We start from the raw sequence: 22,160 nt of genomic DNA on the forward strand, positions 1-22,160 counted from the left end.
CACCTGATCTTTGCATGCACAAAATTTGCCACTTAAAAGAAAATTCCCCTTTTTTGCTTCTCTCCCAGACTACCAAGAAACCTGCCTGGCAATAAGTACACATTGCCCTCATACTGTTGTAATATTCGTTCAAATAAGTTTCATTTTCAGTGAGGAGATTCCTTCCTAAACTGGAGACACAAGGTGCTTTGCTAAATTAGCACCATGCACTTTGCATCTGCATGCTCTCCATCCAAAAGCACTTTGGCTACAGCCCTCTCATGTCCCCTTTCAGGTCAGAAGCCTGTTCTGCTCACAGCTGTATGAGAACTAGAGTAATTCCTCCATCCCACAAGGTCCGCAGAGGTGAGCGTGGACTGGCCAGTAATGCCTTGCATAGGCAGGGGAGGCCAGAGCCGCAGCTGCCCCTGCGAGCACTGGCCTCAGGCACGTATAGGGGATGCAGCACCGACCCTGCCGCAGCGCTCCCTGTGCTCGCACCCGGGCACGGAAACTTCTGAAAGAGGATGCAGCAACACCACAGCCTTCAGGAACTGCGGAGATTTCTAACAGAAATAGGCTGGTATGAATGGAAATGTTTATGTGCAAGATGACTAGAAGAAGCGATAAAGCACGGGCTGAGGGGCACAGACACAATTTAGGAACACAACTGGTATGTGCTGAGGGATGGTGTGGCTCACAGCAAGGCGAGCAGCAGGCTGGCACCCTGTCGCAGGAAGGCAGCAGCATGGCTGCAGCACACCCTACAAGCCACCTCTCTCCCAACAGGGAGACAAACTGCAGCTGTGAAATACCCAAAACAAGGAAACACAACAGTGGAGGAGCAGCCTTGACCAAGATTTGCGGAGGATGAGGTAAGCAAGAAGATGAAAAGATAGCAATTGGCTCTTAAGAGATTACCAAGCATCTCTCCAAAAAGCAGCACTCAGTTGCCAGCCAGAAGGAATCCAGACGCTGTAGCTGGTGTTTGATAACCAGTGTACACTGTCCTCCATGCCACGGTCAGCATTACTTGCTGAAATGCACTTTTTTGGTGCGTGCAGGTACAGAAATATAAGTGGGCACAGTCAACTTACTTAGACCATTACAATAAAAATCACACTTCCTTTCTATGCAGTGTTACGTTTGAGTTTTGTTCCACTAATTCCCACCGAAGCACGCTCTGAGGTTCACAGCAGCTTACCAAGCACATCACAGCAAACTGCAGTGTGACCAACCTAATCATCAAGTCATCACCATCAAGTTTAGCTTGAAAACACAGGAGTTTAGAGACTGCCTAAAATGTTTGGTCCATTTAAATCAAAACTTGTATGGTAGAAGCCGGTGGGCAAATGCAGCTGTGTCTAGAAGGAAGAACATAGCGGTGACCCATAAGGGCACAGGTCAAACCTGGTCCACTAACACACTGACAACTGAGAGGGCACGGCTGAACATGCCTGATGGGAAAGGATTCAGTTACAAGTCTGAGGGTTGAGGCCCTAATGGGCAAAAATGCATGCCCTAAGTGGGACAAGCAGCATACGGCAGCTAGAATCCACATTCGCGTCCTCCCAGGGGACAACAGGCACAGCATACCCATGGTACTGCCAAGCAAGTCACTGGACACACTAAAATACTGCAGACTAATATCCAGTGCAGAAGATAGCTGTTAATGACTTTCAGTACTGGACACCCACGTAACTCCGCACCTTTTCTGTTTGTTTGCTTTTCAAACTTTTAAGAGGATTTCTAGAAACCAGGCAATGCTTTCAACTGAGGTGCCTGGGTGCAGTATTCAGCCTTGGTTCAGAAATACACAAAAAGCAGCTGATGGTCTTTCCCAGCTACCTTGCCCAGGAATGGTACTTTTTCTTGGGTCCCTCTGCTCACTTAGGGATCTGGATGCTACAGCTTATTGCATGAGTTCTCAGGGAAAGAAGAGTGGCTTTTCTTTATCTTAAATATATGCATGTCTTCACTTCTGAACCATGGCTCTTCTTGCATATTCCAAAGCCATGTCACCAATAGTCACAGCTGCCCATACTTTCCTCCCCCTCCCCGATATTTTTTCGGTTAGGTTTTGGTTCAACAAGCTCATAAGCTATTTCCAGACTCATCAAACCCTCAGTTGAGTTCTACAGTATGATGGATTCCAACACATTCCTGGCAGGCAGCCATGGCATACTGGAACTGCAGTTAGCTCAGCTAAGACCCCCCCATTTCTCACAACGCACCCCTAGTTTTGAAAGGGAAAACTGCAAATCATTCCCTGGTGAAGATACCTTCTAAGAGCAGTGTGCATCCTCAAGAGAAAACATCTGCTGGAGATGACGAGGAATTAATCTTTTCTAACAGCAGAACAAGAGAACTTGGTTGTTACAGATTAAATTCATTTTCCTAGAAGCAAAGAACTGAGATCTGTGCCATTGAAGCTGAGGCTAATTCTACAAGATCGTTTTAGTTCTGGAGGCTTCACGTGATCAAGTCTTGCAGAAAACAGTCTGAGATGTGCTGTGAGTTTTTACCACCATGTTCAAAGCCCTTTGCTCAGCATCCATGTTTCCATGTCAATGGTATCTGTTATTAGCATTGGGACATGGAATAGCAGTATTCTTCAGTGACAAGACACTTAAAGCTCACCTTTTAAACATCATGAAGGCCTCATGGACTATGCTATTTTGCATATGGACCAAGCTATTTGCATCTTCTTGAAGGCAATGCTAAGTGTGTGCTGAACACCGGCTCTGGCTATAGGACTCAATATAAAAAATGAATTCATCTATGAGGACTGAGGCACAGGATAAAGTCTGTTTACACTTCATGGTTTCAAGCCTATCTTATTAGGTTGTACTTCACAGAGGAGGAATAGGGAATATAGCAATTTACACAATTTCATTTTGCTGTTTTGTTTTGGACAGAGCAAAGATGATGCTGCTCTCAATGACTCTGCAAAGGCTGAACACGGCACCACCACTTGCTTATCTGACCTGCACACACAGGCATGGGTGCCTAGAGCAGCTCTTACACAGGGAGAGAGGACACACGCCTCCAATTGATTTGTGAAGTTGGTTTATGAAACCTACCAGAAGATATAGGTCAACATGTCTTACAGCTTCCAAGATTCCTCCTTCACTACAGCATTTCCCCATCAGGGGTTAGGGAGACCGCTTTGCATGTTAAATTTTTGCAAATTTAATGGGTTGTATCATTTCTATATGGTGAATAGCCAATTCTAATTTCAAATTGGGTTTCTCCTGAGAAGTACAGAACTTAGTAGGAAGGAAGACTAGATGGACAAAAGGAGGGTCTTGAAGGGGAAAAAAACCCCAAGAAACAGGACTCCCTTGTACACTCAGATCACTTTTGCATCAAGTAACAGATTAAAAAAAAAAAAATCTATATTTTGAACAACTGCCTCAACAGGGAAGGAGCAGAAGGAGAACAGAACCAAAAGCTAATGATGTGCAAAAGGTGAGAGAACTGTGGGGTAACAGGGCAGCAGCTTAGCCAGGTTTCAGATGGAGCAAGGGCAGACAACTGTGACTCCAGGGGTTATTCTGTACATGTATTCCCCAGAGGAAGTGGTCTTAGGGAACAATGTACATTCCTTCCATTGCATGGAAGTAAGTCTGGGTCATCTGTATTCACTGTATTAACTTATCTCCTGAGCAACCATAATGATCACAGAAGCAGGCAACTTCATTCCCAGCAAGGCAGCCTCTTTCAGTCCTTTCCTTCGCTACAGCAAAATCAGGATGCATGCATACCCCAAAGACTCACCTATCCTTGCCATGTGCTCTGCTTTCTTCACTTCTTGCTCTGCACGGGTCTTGAAACGGTTTGAAGTATATTTGTACATCCTGTGGTGATCAAAACTTATTAATCAGCAAACTCAGCAGTAAGGTCATACCAAGATTTCATCACTATGACAGAATAAGGTCTCCACATGCTACTCCACTCTTCTCAATAGACTCAATAAATGGAGAAGGAGGTTTACATATCAGGAACTGGGCACTTTTGGATGCAGTTAGGTAGAAACATTTTAAAACAGAGATGCTTTAGCAGTAGATGCAACCACAATACCCACTTTCTGCCGGTAGGGGCAAAATATATCTATATTCTTGGAGAAAATCCCAAGGTTTAGAGGAATAACTTCTTCAGAAGTAGAAAGGAATGAATATACATATATTTCTACTCAAAAAACTCCCATTACAGATAAACAATCCTTCCTTTCTCCTACAAACAGCTGCCCACAGGTGCAGTTTGACAGTGCCCATCTCCACTCGAGGCTAGTTCACATCCTCCAAGTGGCAGAGCAACTCCCTGAATGGAGCCTCAAGTTTCAGGATATTTCTGTATGCTACACATGTGACTGACAGCCTTGTAAACTGGGCTGGAGTTGCAGTGGCTTGTTTCACCTTCCCTTTATCCTAACATGCCAAACGCAGATCACAATCTGAGTGACTCCTGCAGAGTGAAGGAGGCAGGTGTGTATACGAGGCAGAAGCTCATGAGTACGCATCACTTCCGTGCAGAGGCACGTAATGGGAAAGAAGAGATGACACCAATAAAGGTGATCAGAGCCTGCAGGAACTCAAACTGCCTTAAAACACAAAGTTTTGGATGTACTGAGAGGAAAATCCCATCCCAAAGAAGTCTTTATGAAAAAATAAACCTCTCCAGCATTTATCCAAATCAAAAGCCACTAGAAATGCTGGTTTTACAGAGGCACAGAAACATGTAAGGACATCAGGCTTGACTGACCGACTCATTCTTGCAGGAGGAACCACATTTAGATCCCAGTGAGAGACCAGACCCCCTCCAAATGGCAGATAATCTATCAGGATCCATGAGAAATCACCTTGCACAGGTGAAAAATATCATTTAGGTATGTTTCTGTGGGCAAGTACACATGGATGTTGATACTGATGTCAGAAATTGTCTCACCGAACCTTGTTCCCCAATCCAGAAAATTCACACCACAAGCACAGTCCACTTAAATACACGTCTGCATTTACTAAATTCATTTTCTGCTATTCATAAGTATCTCTTCACTAGGGAAAAAGCAGGCAGGTGCTAACTCTTCCAGAAACCACACAATAACCATGTTAGGAGATGCAGAGTCAGGTTTTTGGTGGCACCATCAGCTCAAATCAACTTAAGGGCAATTAAAGCTACCTGGGGCCAGAAGAGAGAACACATTCTGAAGACTAGACTGCTTTCAACATGTTGGCATAATTAATCTTGCCTGACTTCCCTGGGGGGAGAAATAAAAAACATAAAAAGATAAAAAAAGAAGCAGAGTGAAGCTGAACTATCTCAATGCACCCAGGCAGGGCAGCACCTGAAGGGGACCTTACAGCCAGCACCCCCGATGCAACAGGGTGCTGTGAGAGCAATTGCAGGGTGTCCCAGATAGACACCGTGAGTCATCACCATGTCCACCCTCCTGTTTCACTTTCTTTTCCAACACCAAATGACTTCAGTCACAGTCAGGAAAGCACCTATTCAAGTGGTCTGGAAGAGTGTATCTAGCAAGACATACAGAAACAGGTCAGACAGATAAGAAGTCTGCAGGATGCGACAGTAAGACACTCTCCCAACTTCAAGAGGTTCATTACAACTGGCCTTGGAGTGCCCTCGTGAAGGGACAGCCTTCCACAAGGCCTGGTTACTTTTATCTGCACAGCTCATCCTGCTAAACAAGCCTGAATAGTTGTTGCAGGAGGGATGAGAAGGAAGGAATCCTTCAGGAGACACGAGCCATTCCCAGGGAGGCTGGTACTATGGTATCACACCCGCCATCACTGGTGAAGGATCTGCAGAAAACCAATCTGCCCCTGCCACCAGGATGTTAGAGAAAGGTATGGAGAAACCTTTGCTCACAGAAACACAGCTTCCAGAAAGGGCAGATAACAAAAGGATAACAAGTGCCCTGTTCAGGAGACAAACTGTTATTCCTGACAAAGAACAGTGCAACAGCTGCAAAACCTCAATTTTCAGTAAAGGCACTTAAATACCCTAAAGCCCATGATGGATTCCCATTCTTTGTTCTCTAACACCAACATATTAACCTGCAGACAAGCCCCAGTACTAGCTTTTCTGCCAGAGATGAAGGCAATCTGACTTACAGCCCTACAGTAGCAGGGGAACTGCCACCTCCTGAAGGCAATCCTCCTGAGCAGATTTTGAAAGCAGACCACAAGGTAGAGAGACAAGCTGATGGCTGTACCTACCAATGTCCAGTGTAAGGCGTAAAAGCATCAAACAAAAATGCTTGGCCCAAAGTTCACCAAGAAGTATGTAAAAAGACCACAATCAGGAGGCATTTGTCAACTCACCATCAGGTAATGATCTGCCCTTTGCATGCCAGGCTGGGTTATAACAGACTTTCTTATAAAACCAATGATATGGAGGGACAGAGGTGTCTCCATACTGACAGATGAATGGCACTCCCTTACAGTAGTTCACAGGCCTTTATCAGGAGGACATGAATAAAATTAACACCTGGCTCAGGCTTCATGACACTTCCCCAAAGACTAGCAAAGAGCCCTTAAGTACATACCACATACAGCACACCATCTGCTTGGGCTATATGACAGGAGCACCTTCTCTGCCCGTTACCCATCCCTTTGCTGGACCAGGAAAGTTCAACAGCAACCTGGCCTAGGCTACTGAGGCTCTGCAAAAAACAACTATGCTAAAGAGCCAAGCATCGGTGCCGCACCGACTGTGCTCTAAAGGAACAGCTTAATGGCACTACACTCTCCCCTGTGTGCCCCCATAGAAACCAGAGTCCCTGTACAAGTGCAGGGGAGCAGTATTAATCTGCAGAACAGTGTCTCCAACTCCAAAGAGAAAATCCAGGGAATAAGCAACCCTTTTCAGAAGGTTCAGGGAGGAAAAAAAGAAAAAAAAAAATCACCTATAGCTATAAAAGCAGAGTAATTCCACTCTCAGAATGGACTGATTTACTTGTTTTGCCTTGGGAAAGAGCCACCCAGGGCAGACTAAGCTCTGCTCAAGTGTGTGAAGGTAAAAGAGTGAGTTTCCACTCACTCCTTCCACTCCGGGGTGTATCCAGAGAAGGGCAACAGAGCTGGTGAGGGGTCTGGAGAACAAGTCTTGTGAGAAGCGGCTGAGGGAGCTGGGGGTGTTCAGCCTGGAGAAAAGGAGGCTGAGGGGAGACCTTCTCAAGCTCTACAACTCCCTGAAAGGAGGGTGTAGCCAGGTCTCCTCCCAAGGAACAGGCGATGGGACAAGAGGAAATGGCCTCATGTTGTGCCAGGGGAGGTTCAGATTGGATATTACGAAAAATGTTTCCACTGAAAGGGTTATTAAGCCTTGGAACGGGCTGCCCAGGGAAGGGGTTGAGGCACCATCCCTGGAGGGATTTAAAAGATGGGTTGACACAGTCCTTAGAGACATGGGTTAGTGATGGTTTTTATCAGAGTTAGGTTGACTGTTGGACTAGATGATCTGAAAGGTCCCTTCCAACCCAGACAATTGTATGACTCTATGATTCTTCTGTAAGTTGTAAAGCTTTTCTGTTATTAACTTAAATTTTTGTTAGCACCTTAGTTAAATCTATTAAAGCAGATTATATAGCACTGTATCTCATTGTTTCTTATTATAATTGGTAAGTTGTTTAAGTGGAAGCCAGAGGTGAAGTAAAAATAACAGAGGGAAATAAAGAACATTTAGTAGCAGAAAGGCATGAAAACATTAGAGGAGAAATCAAGAAATAATAGTGTCTTGGGAGAAGATTCTTGGAGTGGCAGACATCTGGAAATCAACATACCAATACATGAAGATTATCACCATTTTGATATTTCATTGTTGAATACTGCCCAGGATCTTTATAGAATTTTTCTAATTTCATCCTTGGGAAAGGAAAACTTCTTAGTAGCCTAGAGGATTTTTACTTCATAGAAGGTCTGGTTTTGTACCTTGCCTATGAGGACAGGCTGAGAGAGTTGGGGTTGGAGAAAAGGTGGCTCTAGGAAGATCTTATAGCAATCTTGTAGTATTTAAAGGGGGCCTACAGAAAAGGTGGAAAGAGACTTTTTATCAGGGAGTGTAGCGATAGGAGGAGGCATTATTGCTTACACTGAAAGAGGGGACATTGACACGAGATCTGGGGAAGAAGTTCTTTGCTGTGAGGGTGGTGAGAGCCTGGCCCAGGTTGCCCAGAGAAGCTGTGGCTGCCCCATCCCTGGAGGGGTTCAAGGCCAGGTTGGATGGGGCTTCGAGCAACCTGGTCTGGTGGGAGGTGTCCCTGCCCAGGGCAAGGGCATTGGAACCCAATGATCTTTAAGGCCCCTTCCATTTCTAACCATTCTATGACTCTATGAAGTACAAGCTTGACAGACAGTCCATGCTTTAAGCTGAAAAGTGGTCAGGCTCTTAGGGCAGCAATCAGTGGCATGGCATTGGATTGCAGTTAGTTAAAGTAGTGGGCCCATACTATTGAAACACTACTGCAATCTGAAATGCTAAATGAAAACAATCCTCAAATACTCAAACAGTTTTACAATTACTACTATTTTATTAAGACAAATCATGTTATGTTATCTAGAAAGCAGCCTGTGCTCCCAGGGACAGAAGAACGTTACCATGTGGCCTCAGCCAAACTTAAATACATGCTTTCCTTTCTCCTCCCATCCTTATAACCTTTTGTAGTCCCTGTTAACTCCAACCGACAGCCCGCCTCAGCTCACTTTTAATTTTTTTGTTTAAGGGAATTTAAAAGGAAGTTAGGGAAAGGTATTTCCCAAACTCTATTCAAACCTAGATCAGCTACACATAAAAGTTAATTTCAAAGCAACTGTTTCAGAGTGGTCAGTCTAGTTTCTTTTCGGTAATTCTAACACCCACCAGATGTATTTACTTGTCCTACTTTACAAAAGAAAAAAAGAACAGTTCCACAACAGTTTTATATGGATATGGCATTTTGAACAACCAGTATCTTAATTTGTTTGCCCTGAAAGGGACCCAAATTGCACAAATTACTCATGCAATTTTCAAAGGCATTAGGTTTTTCACTATCTACCTCTTTTTTTTCCATGATGTCAGTACCACATCGCATTCTCTTATGACCTGTTTCTGTGGCTTTGATGTGGAATTGTGCTGGATACACCTGGAGAGAAAAACACTAAACCTTTTCTGTAAGGAAACTCCGAAAGGTCTCGCATGTCTGCAAACTTTGGGTCCAACACTCACCTCGGCTTGTACAGGCAGCACGAAAGTCGTTTGGTTTGTACTTTGTGTCTATTTATGAAGATCCTCATTCTGGGATCAATATAAAGCACAGCAGCATAGGCACGGAAGGAGCGGCGCTCAGGCTTTCTGCAAGAGAGGGATGCTTACAGAGACTGAGCAGTTTGTTCAGCGTTTCCTCCTAGGACCACCAGCAGACATTCTCCCAGTCTGGTCCATGGCGCCCAAAGATGACTCCATTAGTTCACCCCCTGAGTAACCAGTGTCTCTTTAGTCAGTGTTCACCTTGGAGTCGCTTTCAGTCCAGATTCTGCTTCCTCTCCTTTACCATTTTTACTCCTTCATTCCCTCAAATCAAGAAGAGCCATGACATACTACTGCCAAAGTCTTCTCCTCTATCCAACCCAAATGAACAAGTTTTTCCATGGACAAAACTTGTAAGATTCTCATTTCCCAATACACTACTACCCAGGAGCCAAATGACCAACAGCAGCACCTCCCCACGCTGCTCTGCACTACCCCTGATGTGTTTTAAGCACCTATGGCAGGATTAACACCTTATGCAACTCTAACTGTGACCATCTCAGCTCATAGCCATCTACTTCAAAACATGCTAAAGTGACAACCTTCAGCAAGCAAGCTAAGAAAAAGCCTATTTTATTACCATGCAGCTACATTAAGTGAGGCTTTTCTTTTAAATTTTTTCTGCCTATGTCTTCTACAGAGATTTTCTATTGAGCTGTACACTTTAAACATTGTCACAAAACACAGATGCACATTACTGTAGCTTGAAAAGGATGTTTTGAATACAGCTGTATGTTTTAATTAGTGTTGATTTTGTATGTATGTTTTGAATAAAGGTCAAACCTATGTACTTCACCGCTTAACACCGTGCCCCACTTGCTAGTGCGTTCTCTTACCCTTTGGTTAGTCAGGAGTATGCTCCAACACAAACTGATCACACACAGCAACGGTATCACAAGGTCAGGAAGAAGCAGCTCCTTCCAGTGACCTGGAAGAGTCACAGGTGACTCTTATTGTATCATGGACTTCACCACTTCAGGGAAGAAGTGTATGATCTCAGAAAAGAAGTAAAGTTTGCTCCCAGTAAGCTCTAGGATTTAATCAAGCATTTGGCTCAGTTCAGCTCAGTTTTTCCTTTTCAGGCTACAAGTGAACAACTCAGCAAATGCTCAGCTCTGCCTGGACAGGGCCCTCCAAGCACATCCTTCTTCCTCTGCAGGGAAGTCCCGGAGCTGACCCCTGCTCTCAGAAAGACGTGGCAATATGCCTCTCCTGCACCCACCTGTACCACTCACTCGTGGAGAATGACCTGCCCAGCACCTTGCATTTTGCCAGGTTTCACTGAATCACAAAACTGAACATCAGTTTGAGAGCAGCACAGACTCACAACCAGCTGTCATTCCAATTAAAACATCTTTGACAAATGTAGAAATATAGCTTAGGGATCCTTTGGTTTAGGGTGCCTAAAGAAGGGCATCAAGTTTGCCACTCTAAGGTGAGAAAAGCCCACACCGGCGTTCAAGCCAAACACACAACCACAATGCCTGTGGGCCGTTTACACACGTGAACTCCAAACTGCTAAAGAACTAAAGATATTCTAAATTCTCCAATTCACCATAGAAGAGAAGGTTTTAAAAAACACATACATACAGTATATAGTCTACACATAATTTGATCAGAGTCCAAAGGCCTGTGACACCCATCACACTTACGTTCCCTCTGGGGGTGTTTCTGCCATCTGAATGTCTCGGGGGTCAGAAGTCACATCCAGCTCTGGCTCTCCATTATCCATTAGTTTGAGGTTAAAGATGATCACCAGGGTGCCTGAGCAAGTAACAAGTTGATCAGGTGAATCCCAGCCAAACCCCAAATACCTTGGCCATGACCAGCATCGTCCATACATACCTTTCTCCCCACGGATCTTATTAAACTGCTCCATCACTTCCCGTTCTGATCTGAATGGGGAATACTTGTAAATTAGCTCTGTCTCAATAGCAAACTTCTCCATGTTGTCAGTCATAGGCTCCTGGCTTCGTGAATTCCAGGTAGGCAGGGGAACAATGACCTGCAAATCGCATTGTAGGAAGAGCGACTCAGGCTCAGCCACTTCAGTCAGCCCCTTCTGTGTATCATGGCCAAGCAACTTACCCCTTCTAACAGACCCTTAAGTCACTGCACGAGTCCTTCCTAGCTTTTCAGTGGTTTCCACATCTGTCAAATGCTTGAGGACCTCTCTTTGCCAGTCTCCGAGTTGCCTTCCTACAACATCTAGTCTTAGACTGAACCATTCCCAAGTAACCTGTATGGTACTGGCTACTCACACTCAGGTCTTTTTTCCCCTCCTCTTGTAACAACTTTCATAATACTAAAAAACCACCCAAACCTTGCTTCTTTAAAAGCATCAGCATCTGTGCTTAGCTTCTCTTGAACTCAAATATCCCTCACTTATATTTATCCTGACCTCTTTATTTTTACAGAATTCCAGCATGGTTATTTGTGTTCTCTGTCATTTAGAACAAAAACACAGATAGAATTATAGACTGCAGCTGCCTATCAAGGACAGCGAATCCCACCCTCACTCTAGAATTGAGGTCAAACCAGAATTTCTGGCTCCAGAGCCACTGTGGGAACTATATCACTATTCCTAACTTGCTTCAGCCATCAGCTGCCACTAGCAAGCACTGCTTCCACAACAGTTTCTTTGTAGAGCTCCCTCCACTATCACAATGGAAAATGCTTTAGATACTATCCCAGTGCAAATTTAAAGCTTTTTATTATCAGCCTTGCCTGGAAAGTACTTGTGCTTGAGCACAAAAATACTTCCATGTTAAGAGCCTGGATACAGAACAAGAATGCCTGAATTATCTATTAAAATAAGTAAGTTTTCAATAGGTAGAACCACATTGGGTTTTTAATTAAAAAAACAGATGATCAGAAAGAAAAGACATGTTTGGAGTTTATGACCTGTGGGTAGCAGCTTCAATCACACCTTCACACCTTTAGTTCTCTACAGAAAATCAAATCAGAGCAATAAATTTAAATGCATCTCAAACTCAAATTTTGTGGGAAAAGGAAAATGCAAGAAGTCTGGGCCACGTCCTGAACTCAGCATACGCAACTTTAAGTGATTGAAACATGTCCTTCAAACTTGCTGTAGTTTAGAGAGACCTCTCAAACAGAATTAAGATCAAAAGGAAAAGAAAAAATAATCTTTTGATGACTTTACAGAACCCCTACAAAGCATATGACCAAGAGAAAAATCATACACTGAGAAAATCATACACCAGAGCGTAACCAACACTGACACAGACACTTATGTGAGAGCTGCAAAAGTTCAGATGAGAAAGCATTCACCACATTAGTTCATTACGACAAAGTAGATGCAAACCTCATCAATGCCTTCTTCCTCATGGAACGTCCGTGACAAGAGGAGGCAAGTCATGGTGTTGTCTTTCTTCGTGAACAGGATAAAATCCTTCCCAATCCGCATGGATCCCCTAGAGACAGATTTCAGGCTGCATGTTACACCTGATGCACATTCTAGAAAGCAGATCACATTACTGAGTTTTCTTCCTATTATGTTCAATTATGAGATGCCAAAACCAGGTAAGGCAGAAGGGCTTAAAGAGCAACTACCATTTCTCTCTAAACACTTCATTCCTTTCAAAAGGCATCTTAATCTGGACATTTTCATGATGTTTCAAAACATTTAACACTAGTTAGAATTAAAATGTGCAGAAGTACAGGGCAGCTTTCCAGGCTCACACTACATAAAAAGTTTTTTTTAAAAAAAATCTTTATTTTTAAATCCAAAGAAGATGACTAGGGTGAGATGTGACAATAACCTTCAAATATATGAGTAGAAACATAAGTGAGAAAGTGAATGTGCACTTCTTTTTGCTGTACACAGAATGAATAGCAGCTGAGAGACAGACAATTTATTTCCTAACGTCTAACTCAAAAAACCCACTCACACTTCAGCTAATGCAACTTAGCAGATAGTTCTCACAAAAAGGGACATTCCCATCTTCCTCCCCACTCTCCTATCCCTACGGTGCCTTCCCCATCTTCTTATCCTTTTACCCAACTCATCCAAAAAACGTTAATAGAGAAAAATTAACATTGCATCAAAGGAAGGATTACTGTTCTGTCAATTCAGTTCTCTTTAGATTGCCTTAATGTGATACCAAAGCTCACATTTTGTATGTTTAGGCTTCAGTCTGCATTTTTCAGCTGTAATATGGTATGCCTCTTGCTCAAGGTTGAAGAACAGGACAGAGATCTGTCCTGCAAGTGCATAGGCAGGATCTGGGATCTGTCCTGCACTGCAGCTTGATTAATAGTATCTCAAGATCCCTTACATCCCCTTTTTTCTCTCCCTCCAGATTAGAGTCCCACAGATTTCCCCAGCAGGATGCATATAAATAACCAAGCCACATAGAACAGCATAAAGCAGAAGAGCCAATCAGAGTAAGCCATAAAAGTTCTCTAACTTTCCCAATGATATCAGTTCACCACAGCAAGCACCTTTCCCTTTCCCAGCAAATCCCCTCCAACCAATAAGATTTCCTTCCCACCTCTGTCTGCTACTTAATCCCATCCCTCCTCTCATTCCCTCCATCATTCATCTTCTTCTCCATGCATTTTTTTTAAGAAAAAAAGAAGAGGTTTAATTCCATCTGACTTGTACCAGACAACTTCCCTAAGCGAGAGGCTGCAGCACTATTTTGCTCCAATTTTACTATCTTCCTGCCACAGCCATATTAGGGTTTTGTTTCCTGCTCTTTCATTTTTTTTTCCCCAGCTGTGATCTGTATACTCTGCATAATGCAAGCATAATGGCAAAACACTGTCATCAGCTTTGGACAGAGTTCTCTGCCACTGAAGAACTACAGTGGATCTTCACAGAGCTCCTGTCCACCAAACCATGGTATCTTTATTTAGATTTCATTTGCCTTTTTTTTGTTTACCTTCTGGAAAAAAAGATGTACACCTCCAAACTAAAACCATATTTACTATGTCAACTTAACCTCCATAATTTCAGGAGGTTGGCTTTTGTTATACCTACGATTTCAAGCCATTCCCATACTGCCCAATTTGAGTTGACTCAGGCGATCGCTTGGCTGATTTACCAAATTGAATAACACTGGCAGCTTCATCTGGAACAAGAGACAGGGAACAAAAAAGTTTATTTTAATATACAGACACATACATTTTTTAGATAAACTTATCCACCACCGTAAATAGAACAGAAAGACTATAGCATAGAAGAGGCCAGAAGCCCAAGCCAAAGTCTCATTCTGAAGCTCTGTCATACAGTCCTCTAAGATACACACTGCTCCACGGTATTTACATTATCAGAAGCTTTGTACAGATGCCATTATGCTGACAAAAAGAGTTTTAAGTTTCAGACTAGCTCAGCGCCCTGCCCAAACTGCACAAAGACATTTCTTTTTTGCACAACGACATTTCTTTACAAAGAAATGTCCACAAGATGATCTGTTGTGTCTACCATAATTATCAACACACTCATAAACCAAAACATACCCTGAGACACTGGGACTCTGCTACACTGTGTGTACTGCTGGCACCACGGACTCCAAACCACTGGCACTAGAGCATAAGTCAGTACTGTAGAAAAGGTCTTGAATTTGGGATAAACATTACTTTTTCTTCATGGCATTCAACTGAACACTATGATTAATTAATGCATTAGTAAGACAAAAGCTAATTTTCGCAGCAGATTGCTGGACTACTGACAGCAGGACAGCTGTGGGTGAAAAGGCAGGACTAGCGAGTACTGCAGCAATTAATGGAGTATTTTATTAGCACAGGACAAAATGAAAGGACATGATGGCTTTACACTGAGAGGGCCTGTCATTTTTAGTTCAAGCCTTTCTATTGTTCAAGGGATAAAGCCTCTTAACATCATCCATAGGTCAGAACAATTCCTCTTCCTTCCCCCAAGAGATAACAATCATTTCACCAAAGAGTTTACCGGGAGAAATGAAACAATTCCAGAGACAAGGAACACGAAGTGCCTGAACAGGAAGCCTAACAACAATTACAGCCCTCAAATGTGTACACAAGCTGTGAGGGAGCACAGGACATCACCCAGCTACATGGAGGCTAAGCCTGTGGACGGGCTGGATTTAAGCATACAGGAGACTTGCCCAGGTCCACTAGTACTGCCAGCGAGTCTTTACAGTACAGTTTAGTACAGTACACCAACATCATTGGTGTAACATGAAATCACCGAGTTGGGCATCAAAATGACATTCAGATTTAAAGCCACAAATTACAAGGTGGAAATACAGGAGAAAAACTGTGCAAGCACCTCGCTGCCTCAATTCAGCATGTTCATAACAGAAGTTCACAACTATTTCAAAACAAACTTTTGACTGGATGAGAGTACCTCTTCCTTTCCTTCAGCGTACTATATTATTTTCTAGCCAAAGAAAACATTAGATTATCTCATACTTGAGATCTGGTTAAGGATATTGATGATGATGATATTATTACTAGTTCTGTGTTAGTTTTAAAGGCTGGTCAGAATAGAAGAGAAGGCTACTGGAACCCTTTTGCTATACAAAAAGTTGTATCAACAACTATTTTTAAGAAAACTTTTGAGAAGCCTAAAAAGGGTAAAGAGTAATTGTCCAAAGCATTTCCTCTCTCAGAAAAGGTGACCATATGGTTTGTTACTCAATGCTGGATGCCTAAAATCACCCTATAGAGATTCCTCTTTCCAGGCAGAGGGACGAAGATGATGCCGAGCAGAGGGGACTACTTGGGACCAAGGAAGCATCTCTCTGCTCCAGGCTTGCTGTCTTTGGGAGAGATTTAATCTTTAAGTCCTCCCAAGAATCAAGGTACAAATGATATTTTTTCCAGCTTTTTTGAGTTAAGGCTCTGGAGGGAGTTTCACTCAAGGCTATTTTAGTCACACTGTTTTTGTTTCGTTGTGTCTCAGAGTTACTAGACTTAAAAAAAACCAAACTCCCTAGCAACAAAAAGGACACTGATGTGATCTGTGCCAAACAGACAAGAGAAAAAACAATCCAAAGGAACTTGCTCAAGATGACAGATTGATCTTCAGAGCCAAAGAAAAGGCATCAAGGGCTCAGAGAAAAGGTTTCCTAATAAGAAACATCAGACACTTGGGATGAAGAACTGGGGGACAGAGCCGTTTGACAGAGCAAGAGAGCATCCTCTTGAAAGACAGGCAGGCTGTTACAGCTCATGTGGTGGCTGACACAGCATACCATGGGCAGCCGCCTGCTCTGCGTCACAAGCCATACCTCCCCACCTTGCCCACAGCAATGAAGGCAAATGGGATCCTGGGCTGCATCCACAAGGGCATCGCTACAGGAACATTACTACTGCTCCATGCTTCTCCAGCAGCAACTGGAATACTGTGTCCAATTCTGGTCTCCTCAAATCAAGAAAGACACAGAGTGGACAGGAGGAGATGATCAAAGGGCTGGAGAACCTGCCCTGTGAGAAAAGACTGAAGGAGCTGCGCTTCTTCCTGGAGAAGAGGTCTCAGGGGGAATCTCATCACAGTATTCCAGTACTTAACAGGCAGCTACAAAGGGGATGAAGGCTCTCCCTTCACAAGGAGCCACATGTAAAAGACAAAGGGCAACAGGTACAAGTTGCACTGGGAGAGGTTTCATCTCAACACAGGAAAGAAATTTTTAGAGTGAGAACAATCACTGCAACAACCTCCCCAGGGATGTGGTGGAGTCCCCATCACTGGAGGTTTTCAAGACACAAGAAGACAGGGTGCTAAATCATCTCATCTTGGCTCCCTTTCCCATGAAAGGTTGGACATTTCCAACCTGGGCTGTTCCATGTTTACATGATTCTAAAATACAAGTTAAAGACTTATTTTCTTCAGTCCTTTAAGAATGCAATTACAGATCCCTTTCTACATTAGCAGTTATACTTTTTCAACCTACAAGTTGATGCATTGAATCATTTAACCTACATTTTGATTCATTAAATTCATGCAGCACCTTCAGAGTCCAAGCAGTAGGTAAAATCCTCAAGCCTAAGTATCCTCAGTAGCGATGCCACTAACAATACAGGAAATCCTGACCTAAGATGTACTGCATGAGATCTACTGTTTGTTTTTCTAATTGACTCCTATTTAGTCCCTTATGAAAAAGCCAAACTTTTGGATTAGCACTATTATGCTAATATCTCCCTGTGGGATGCGATGCTTTTTCAGAAAAAATCTGTACTGTAGCATCACTGAATCCTCAGATCTTTTGGTAACTTATGACTCTATAGCATAAGATGTTTGCAGCTTGAGTACAAACATATTTTGATCTTCAGACCACACAATCCAGTGTGATCATTAAGAGAGCCTATTCAGCAAATTCTGAATGGAATTGTAGTAGGATTCAATTGCCAAACACAGCTCATTTTAAGAAACGCTAATCACACCTTTCACTAATTTTAGTTGAGGAGCTGCCATTAGGTTTGACAGTCAGAAGCTATCAGACAGAACACTTAAATTTGGCCTTTTGCCTCACTTATACATTCTTCGTTTTTCACAGCTTGCCAGACAAATCTACAACTGTCCAACACAGAACAAGACCAATGCGACTGAACAGCAACAGGACAGAGTAACACAGAGACCATGTTAATGGAATGGTTCACTTCAGCTGTTCTGCTCCTCCCTTTGTGTGAAAGCACCCGGGGATACCTGGGTTCATTTATTCATCCTCCCAGATGATGCCTCATCCAGCCCTCTAAGCTGTCCTTGCAGTGTGCTCAGGAAGATCACATGCTAGTGTGGGCTCGAACAGCACTACAGCAAGTCATGTATTTTTTTTTTTTTTTAACATGTCAGCTTTACGTACAAGGAAAATAATCCTTAATTAAAATTATCATGTGGAAAAATAAAACACTCCCAAGCTCTATGATTTCTGTTGAAGGAAGGTCTGTATGGATGTTGATGCTATTTACAAAATAAGGAGGGAGAAAATTCCAATAAAAGGTCTTCTGCTGAGATCTCCTAAAAATCAGCTTTCACATAAGAGATCTTCTAGATGTCTTTAAAACCGATAGATCCTGCATTATGCAAAATTAAAATTCAGACCCCTACAGCTAGGGATAGAAGCAGAGGGAGTCTCATGTAAGGAGCTGGAATAACAGACTCTCCCTGGCCACTTTTGTCCATGTTGACAGGCAAACAGTGCAGCAAGTGGAGTTTCCACCTGGCTGCCCTTGGTCAAGTGACTTTCAAATGCCTATCAAGCTTACTATGACCATCCAGTGTTGAAGCCGAGAGGTGATCACTAGAGCTAGACTCTGCATCAAAACAATACGTATCAGACTACTGAAAATGAAGAAGGGCTTTTGTAAAAGCAAAGTTGCATACCAATTTTATATTCTGAAAAGCAATGTCCTGGAAAGGGGTAAAGATGACTTCACAGCCTATTTAAAATAATAAAATAAATAAATAATTTCCAATATAGTATGATACTTTGATGAAAGCATCAAGACAGTCAAAGGACATAAATTATATGGTATTTGCAATATACGATGTATAGCACTGTGAAATACCACTACTACCCACAGTACCTGCCAGTCTCCTTTACCGAGTATCTCAGACTACTGAAGTCAGGTGAAAATCCTTGAAGATTTAGCAGAAAAATCAGTCAAAATAAGCAACTTAATACTTAGCCAATACTTAAATCCCACTTTGCCACAAAATCAACAATATGGGAGCAACAACAGTGTAAAAGCTGCTATTTGGGCTCTGCAGTGCTAGAACAGACATTTGTCACCTTCTGCTCTCAATCCAGAGACAAACATGCAGTTTTCAAGACATGCAGAAAATCATCTTCCTGATCCAAAGGCTTGTGAGAAGGCCACAGTTAAGTCTCTGAACTTGTTTTATGGATCAGGCTTAATTGCTTCCTTCAGTTCCACTGGCGACAGAAAAGTACTCTCAGAAGACCTGTTCAGCATCCTTAATTGTATTCCAGATAATACACAGAAGGTATCTAGAAGTCAAACTAAACTCCTTCATTCAGGTCACAAATCTACATATCAAAGATGCTAACATATCTTTATAAGCATTAATAAACAGAACTAAGCACTTAATATCGCAAGAGGATCTTAAAGTACTGAGGTATAAGAAAAAAATGTTAGTCTATGCCTATTTACCCGTCTCTCTTGCCTTCTCCAAAACCTTCCAATTTAGCCCAACTTTTCAGCACAGCAGAGAGCTCCTCACAGGAGGATTTACTCGGCTTCAAGACACAAAGAAGGTGGTGTGGGTTGACAGTGCTGTTCACTGATGCCAAAGCAAAACAAGAAGGCTTTTCTCCTGCTAGATGCAACACGGATTTACATCAGTTCTTATGACAAGGAAGAAGTACATTTGTTATATTCTTCTCATACTCCTAAGATTTTATATTGTCAAGTAGTGATCTCAATCACAATGCCAATAATGAAACAATGGCAAAATCCTTTCAAAGCTAAGCTTTCAATTCCTGCCACAGCACACTTTCTTTTTAGAGCTGAGATACACTAACCACTTGCAGCCTCTAATGGGGAAAGGACTTAGGCCCAAAGTTTGAGCTCATTCCCTTTCCTGGCTACACTATTCTCCCTCCAGCCCCAACGCCAACTTTGGTGTGCTGGAAATCCACAGGCCAGGCTGACTCAACTCTATAATGCAGCAAAACAATCTTCTTTCGGCCAGATTAGTTTTCTGCAACTAAAGAGGCGAAGAGTTTGATGTCTGATATATGACACAGTGCGAAGGAGCCAGTGCAGGGCCAGGAACATGGCATGGAACATGCCCCTTTCAGCAGAACCAAGCCGTTAATTCAGTTTAAGGCATAACACGGAACCTCAGGTTGAAAATGCAAGTGCAACTTCCTGTCACTTACTTGAATCCATTCCCGTTCCATCATCCAAAAAACACAGCATGAATCCACCTCGTAGGTCTTCCCGTCGCTCTACAAGAGAAGAGTTATTCACTACTGCCACAAGCAAAAGTTAAAAATTCCATAAAATTGAGTCTGTGTTCATGGCAGAAGTAACCCGACAAACAAGGCTTTCACAAGCCAAATAAAGCTGTGAGAGCACCAGATTTTTGTCACGGAATGACTAAAAACTTCTCCTGCACTTTAAACTGTAGGCAGATATATGCTATGAGAGTATGTTGTAAAAGCAGGTTTCTTAAGCATCCAGTATAAACAGCTACTCACTTTACCTGACTTCAGCTGAAGGCGGATTTAAGCGCTTGCCCGAGTTATTTGCAAAGGTATTGCTTTTTGAAAGACAACAGGCACTGGGGCACAGGACAAACAGTAGAATCATAGGTTGGAAAAGACCCTTAAGATCATTGAGTCAAACCATAAACCTAACACTGCTAAGTCCACCACTGAACTGTGTCCCAAAACATATGTCTTTTAAATGCGTGTAGATGGTGACTCAGCCACTTCCCTGAGCAGCCTGTTCCAACGCGCAATAACCCTTTGCTGTGGTTTCACCCCAGCCAGCAGCCAGGACTATGCAGCCGCTGGTGCAGCTCTTTCCCTTCCCTCAGAAGGGCAGGGAGAAAGGGGAAAAGGAAGGGAAAGGAAAGGGGAAAAAACCCTGTGGGTTTTGATAAAGACAATTTAATAGGACAATAAAAAGGAAAATAGCAATAATAATGATGCAAGTCACTCTCACCACCTGGTAAATTGGTGAATTTACTGTCCCAAGCAGTGATCGTGATTCCTGCTCCCAGTCAGCTCCCATTTATATACCAAGCATGACATCTATGGTACAGAATATTCCATTGGTCATTCCCTTGCTCTGTCTGTGCTCCTTCTCAGCTTCCATGGGAAGCAGAGAAAAGACCTTCAATACTATAAATATCACCTAGCAACAACTACAACAATATGCATTATTGACATTCTGTTCCTACCAAATCTGAAACAGGGCTGTCACTAAAGAAAATTAACTCTATCCCTGCTGAAACAAGGACACCCTTTCAATGAAGAAGTTGTTCCTAATCTCCAACCTGAACCTCCCCTGGCACAACTTGAGGCCATTCCCTCTTGTCCCATCACCTGTTCCTTGGGAGAAGAGACCGACCCCCCCTGGCTACACCCTCCTTTCAGGGAGTTGGAGAGAGCGAGAAGGTCTCCCCTCAGCCCCCAGGCTGAACACCCCCAGCTCCCTCAGCCTCTCCTCACAAGACTTGTTCTCCAGACCCCTCACCAGCTCCGTTGCCCTTCTCTGGACACACTCCAGCCCCTCAATGTCTTTCTTGTCATGAGGGGCCCAAAACTGGACACAGTATTGGGCATAAACACCCCCACTCTTATTATACCAGGTACACAACACATTTGCAGCCTGTTAACTCCAAGTTAACTGCTGACATGCAAGGAAGCAGCAGGAGTAACTTACCAGTATAAATGTCTATTCTTGTGGCATCTGCATCCCTACAAAGCAATAAAAAGACAATCAGTATTCAAATCTCAAGTAGAAATGAAGCTAAAATCCAGGCACATGCAATAATTTCCAAAATGAACTGGTTGCACAGATCAAAGTCCACAAGTCAGTCTTGTGGACCGACTTGTCAGTCAACACTTACAGATAAGTTCAAAGACACATTGTTCTACTTTTTGCCCACTCAAACCCAAACTCCAGCACAGGACATTGCTGCCACACAACTAAACCTAGTTACAGCAAGCATCACTGGCTTCTTAAAAAAAGTCATATTAAGGGGGGCGGGGGGCTGGGGAAATCAAATAAGCACATACTTCTAAGCTCCCTCCTGTACGAAACAAGCAATACCTACATTTTTGCTGTCAAACTGCTTATGAAAAGTTTAGTAACTCCACATAAAACTCCATCCAAATACATTCAAGTTGTCATAGGAAATCGCGTCCTTACAAGATCATTTAAGTAAAACC

At 42.9% G+C, this 22,160-nt stretch overlaps 1 protein-coding gene across 2 annotated transcripts in view; it reads right to left on the bottom strand.

The window, feature by feature from the left end:
• The window catches only part of MORC2 (MORC family CW-type zinc finger 2), a 51,236-nt gene that overhangs the window by 22,459 nt on the left and 6,617 nt on the right, over positions 1–22,160 (bottom strand). For both annotated transcript variants that reach the window (XM_074159370.1, XM_074159371.1), the window contains exons 3-10: positions 21,652–21,686; positions 20,139–20,207; positions 14,291–14,381; positions 12,611–12,719; positions 11,128–11,287; positions 10,935–11,046; positions 9,202–9,327; positions 3,760–3,839 (exon numbers count right to left, since the gene is read on the bottom strand). In XM_074159370.1, coding sequence (XP_074015471.1) covers positions 3,760–3,839; positions 9,202–9,327; positions 10,935–11,046; positions 11,128–11,287; positions 12,611–12,719; positions 14,291–14,381; positions 20,139–20,207; positions 21,652–21,686 — 782 coding nt within the window. The remainder of the gene's footprint in view (positions 1–3,759; positions 3,840–9,201; positions 9,328–10,934; positions 11,047–11,127; positions 11,288–12,610; positions 12,720–14,290; positions 14,382–20,138; positions 20,208–21,651; positions 21,687–22,160) is intronic.

Source organism: Numenius arquata, chromosome 16 (genome assembly GCF_964106895.1).
Source record: "Numenius arquata chromosome 16, bNumArq3.hap1.1, whole genome shotgun sequence".
NCBI classification, from domain to species: domain Eukaryota; kingdom Metazoa; phylum Chordata; class Aves; order Charadriiformes; family Scolopacidae; genus Numenius; species Numenius arquata.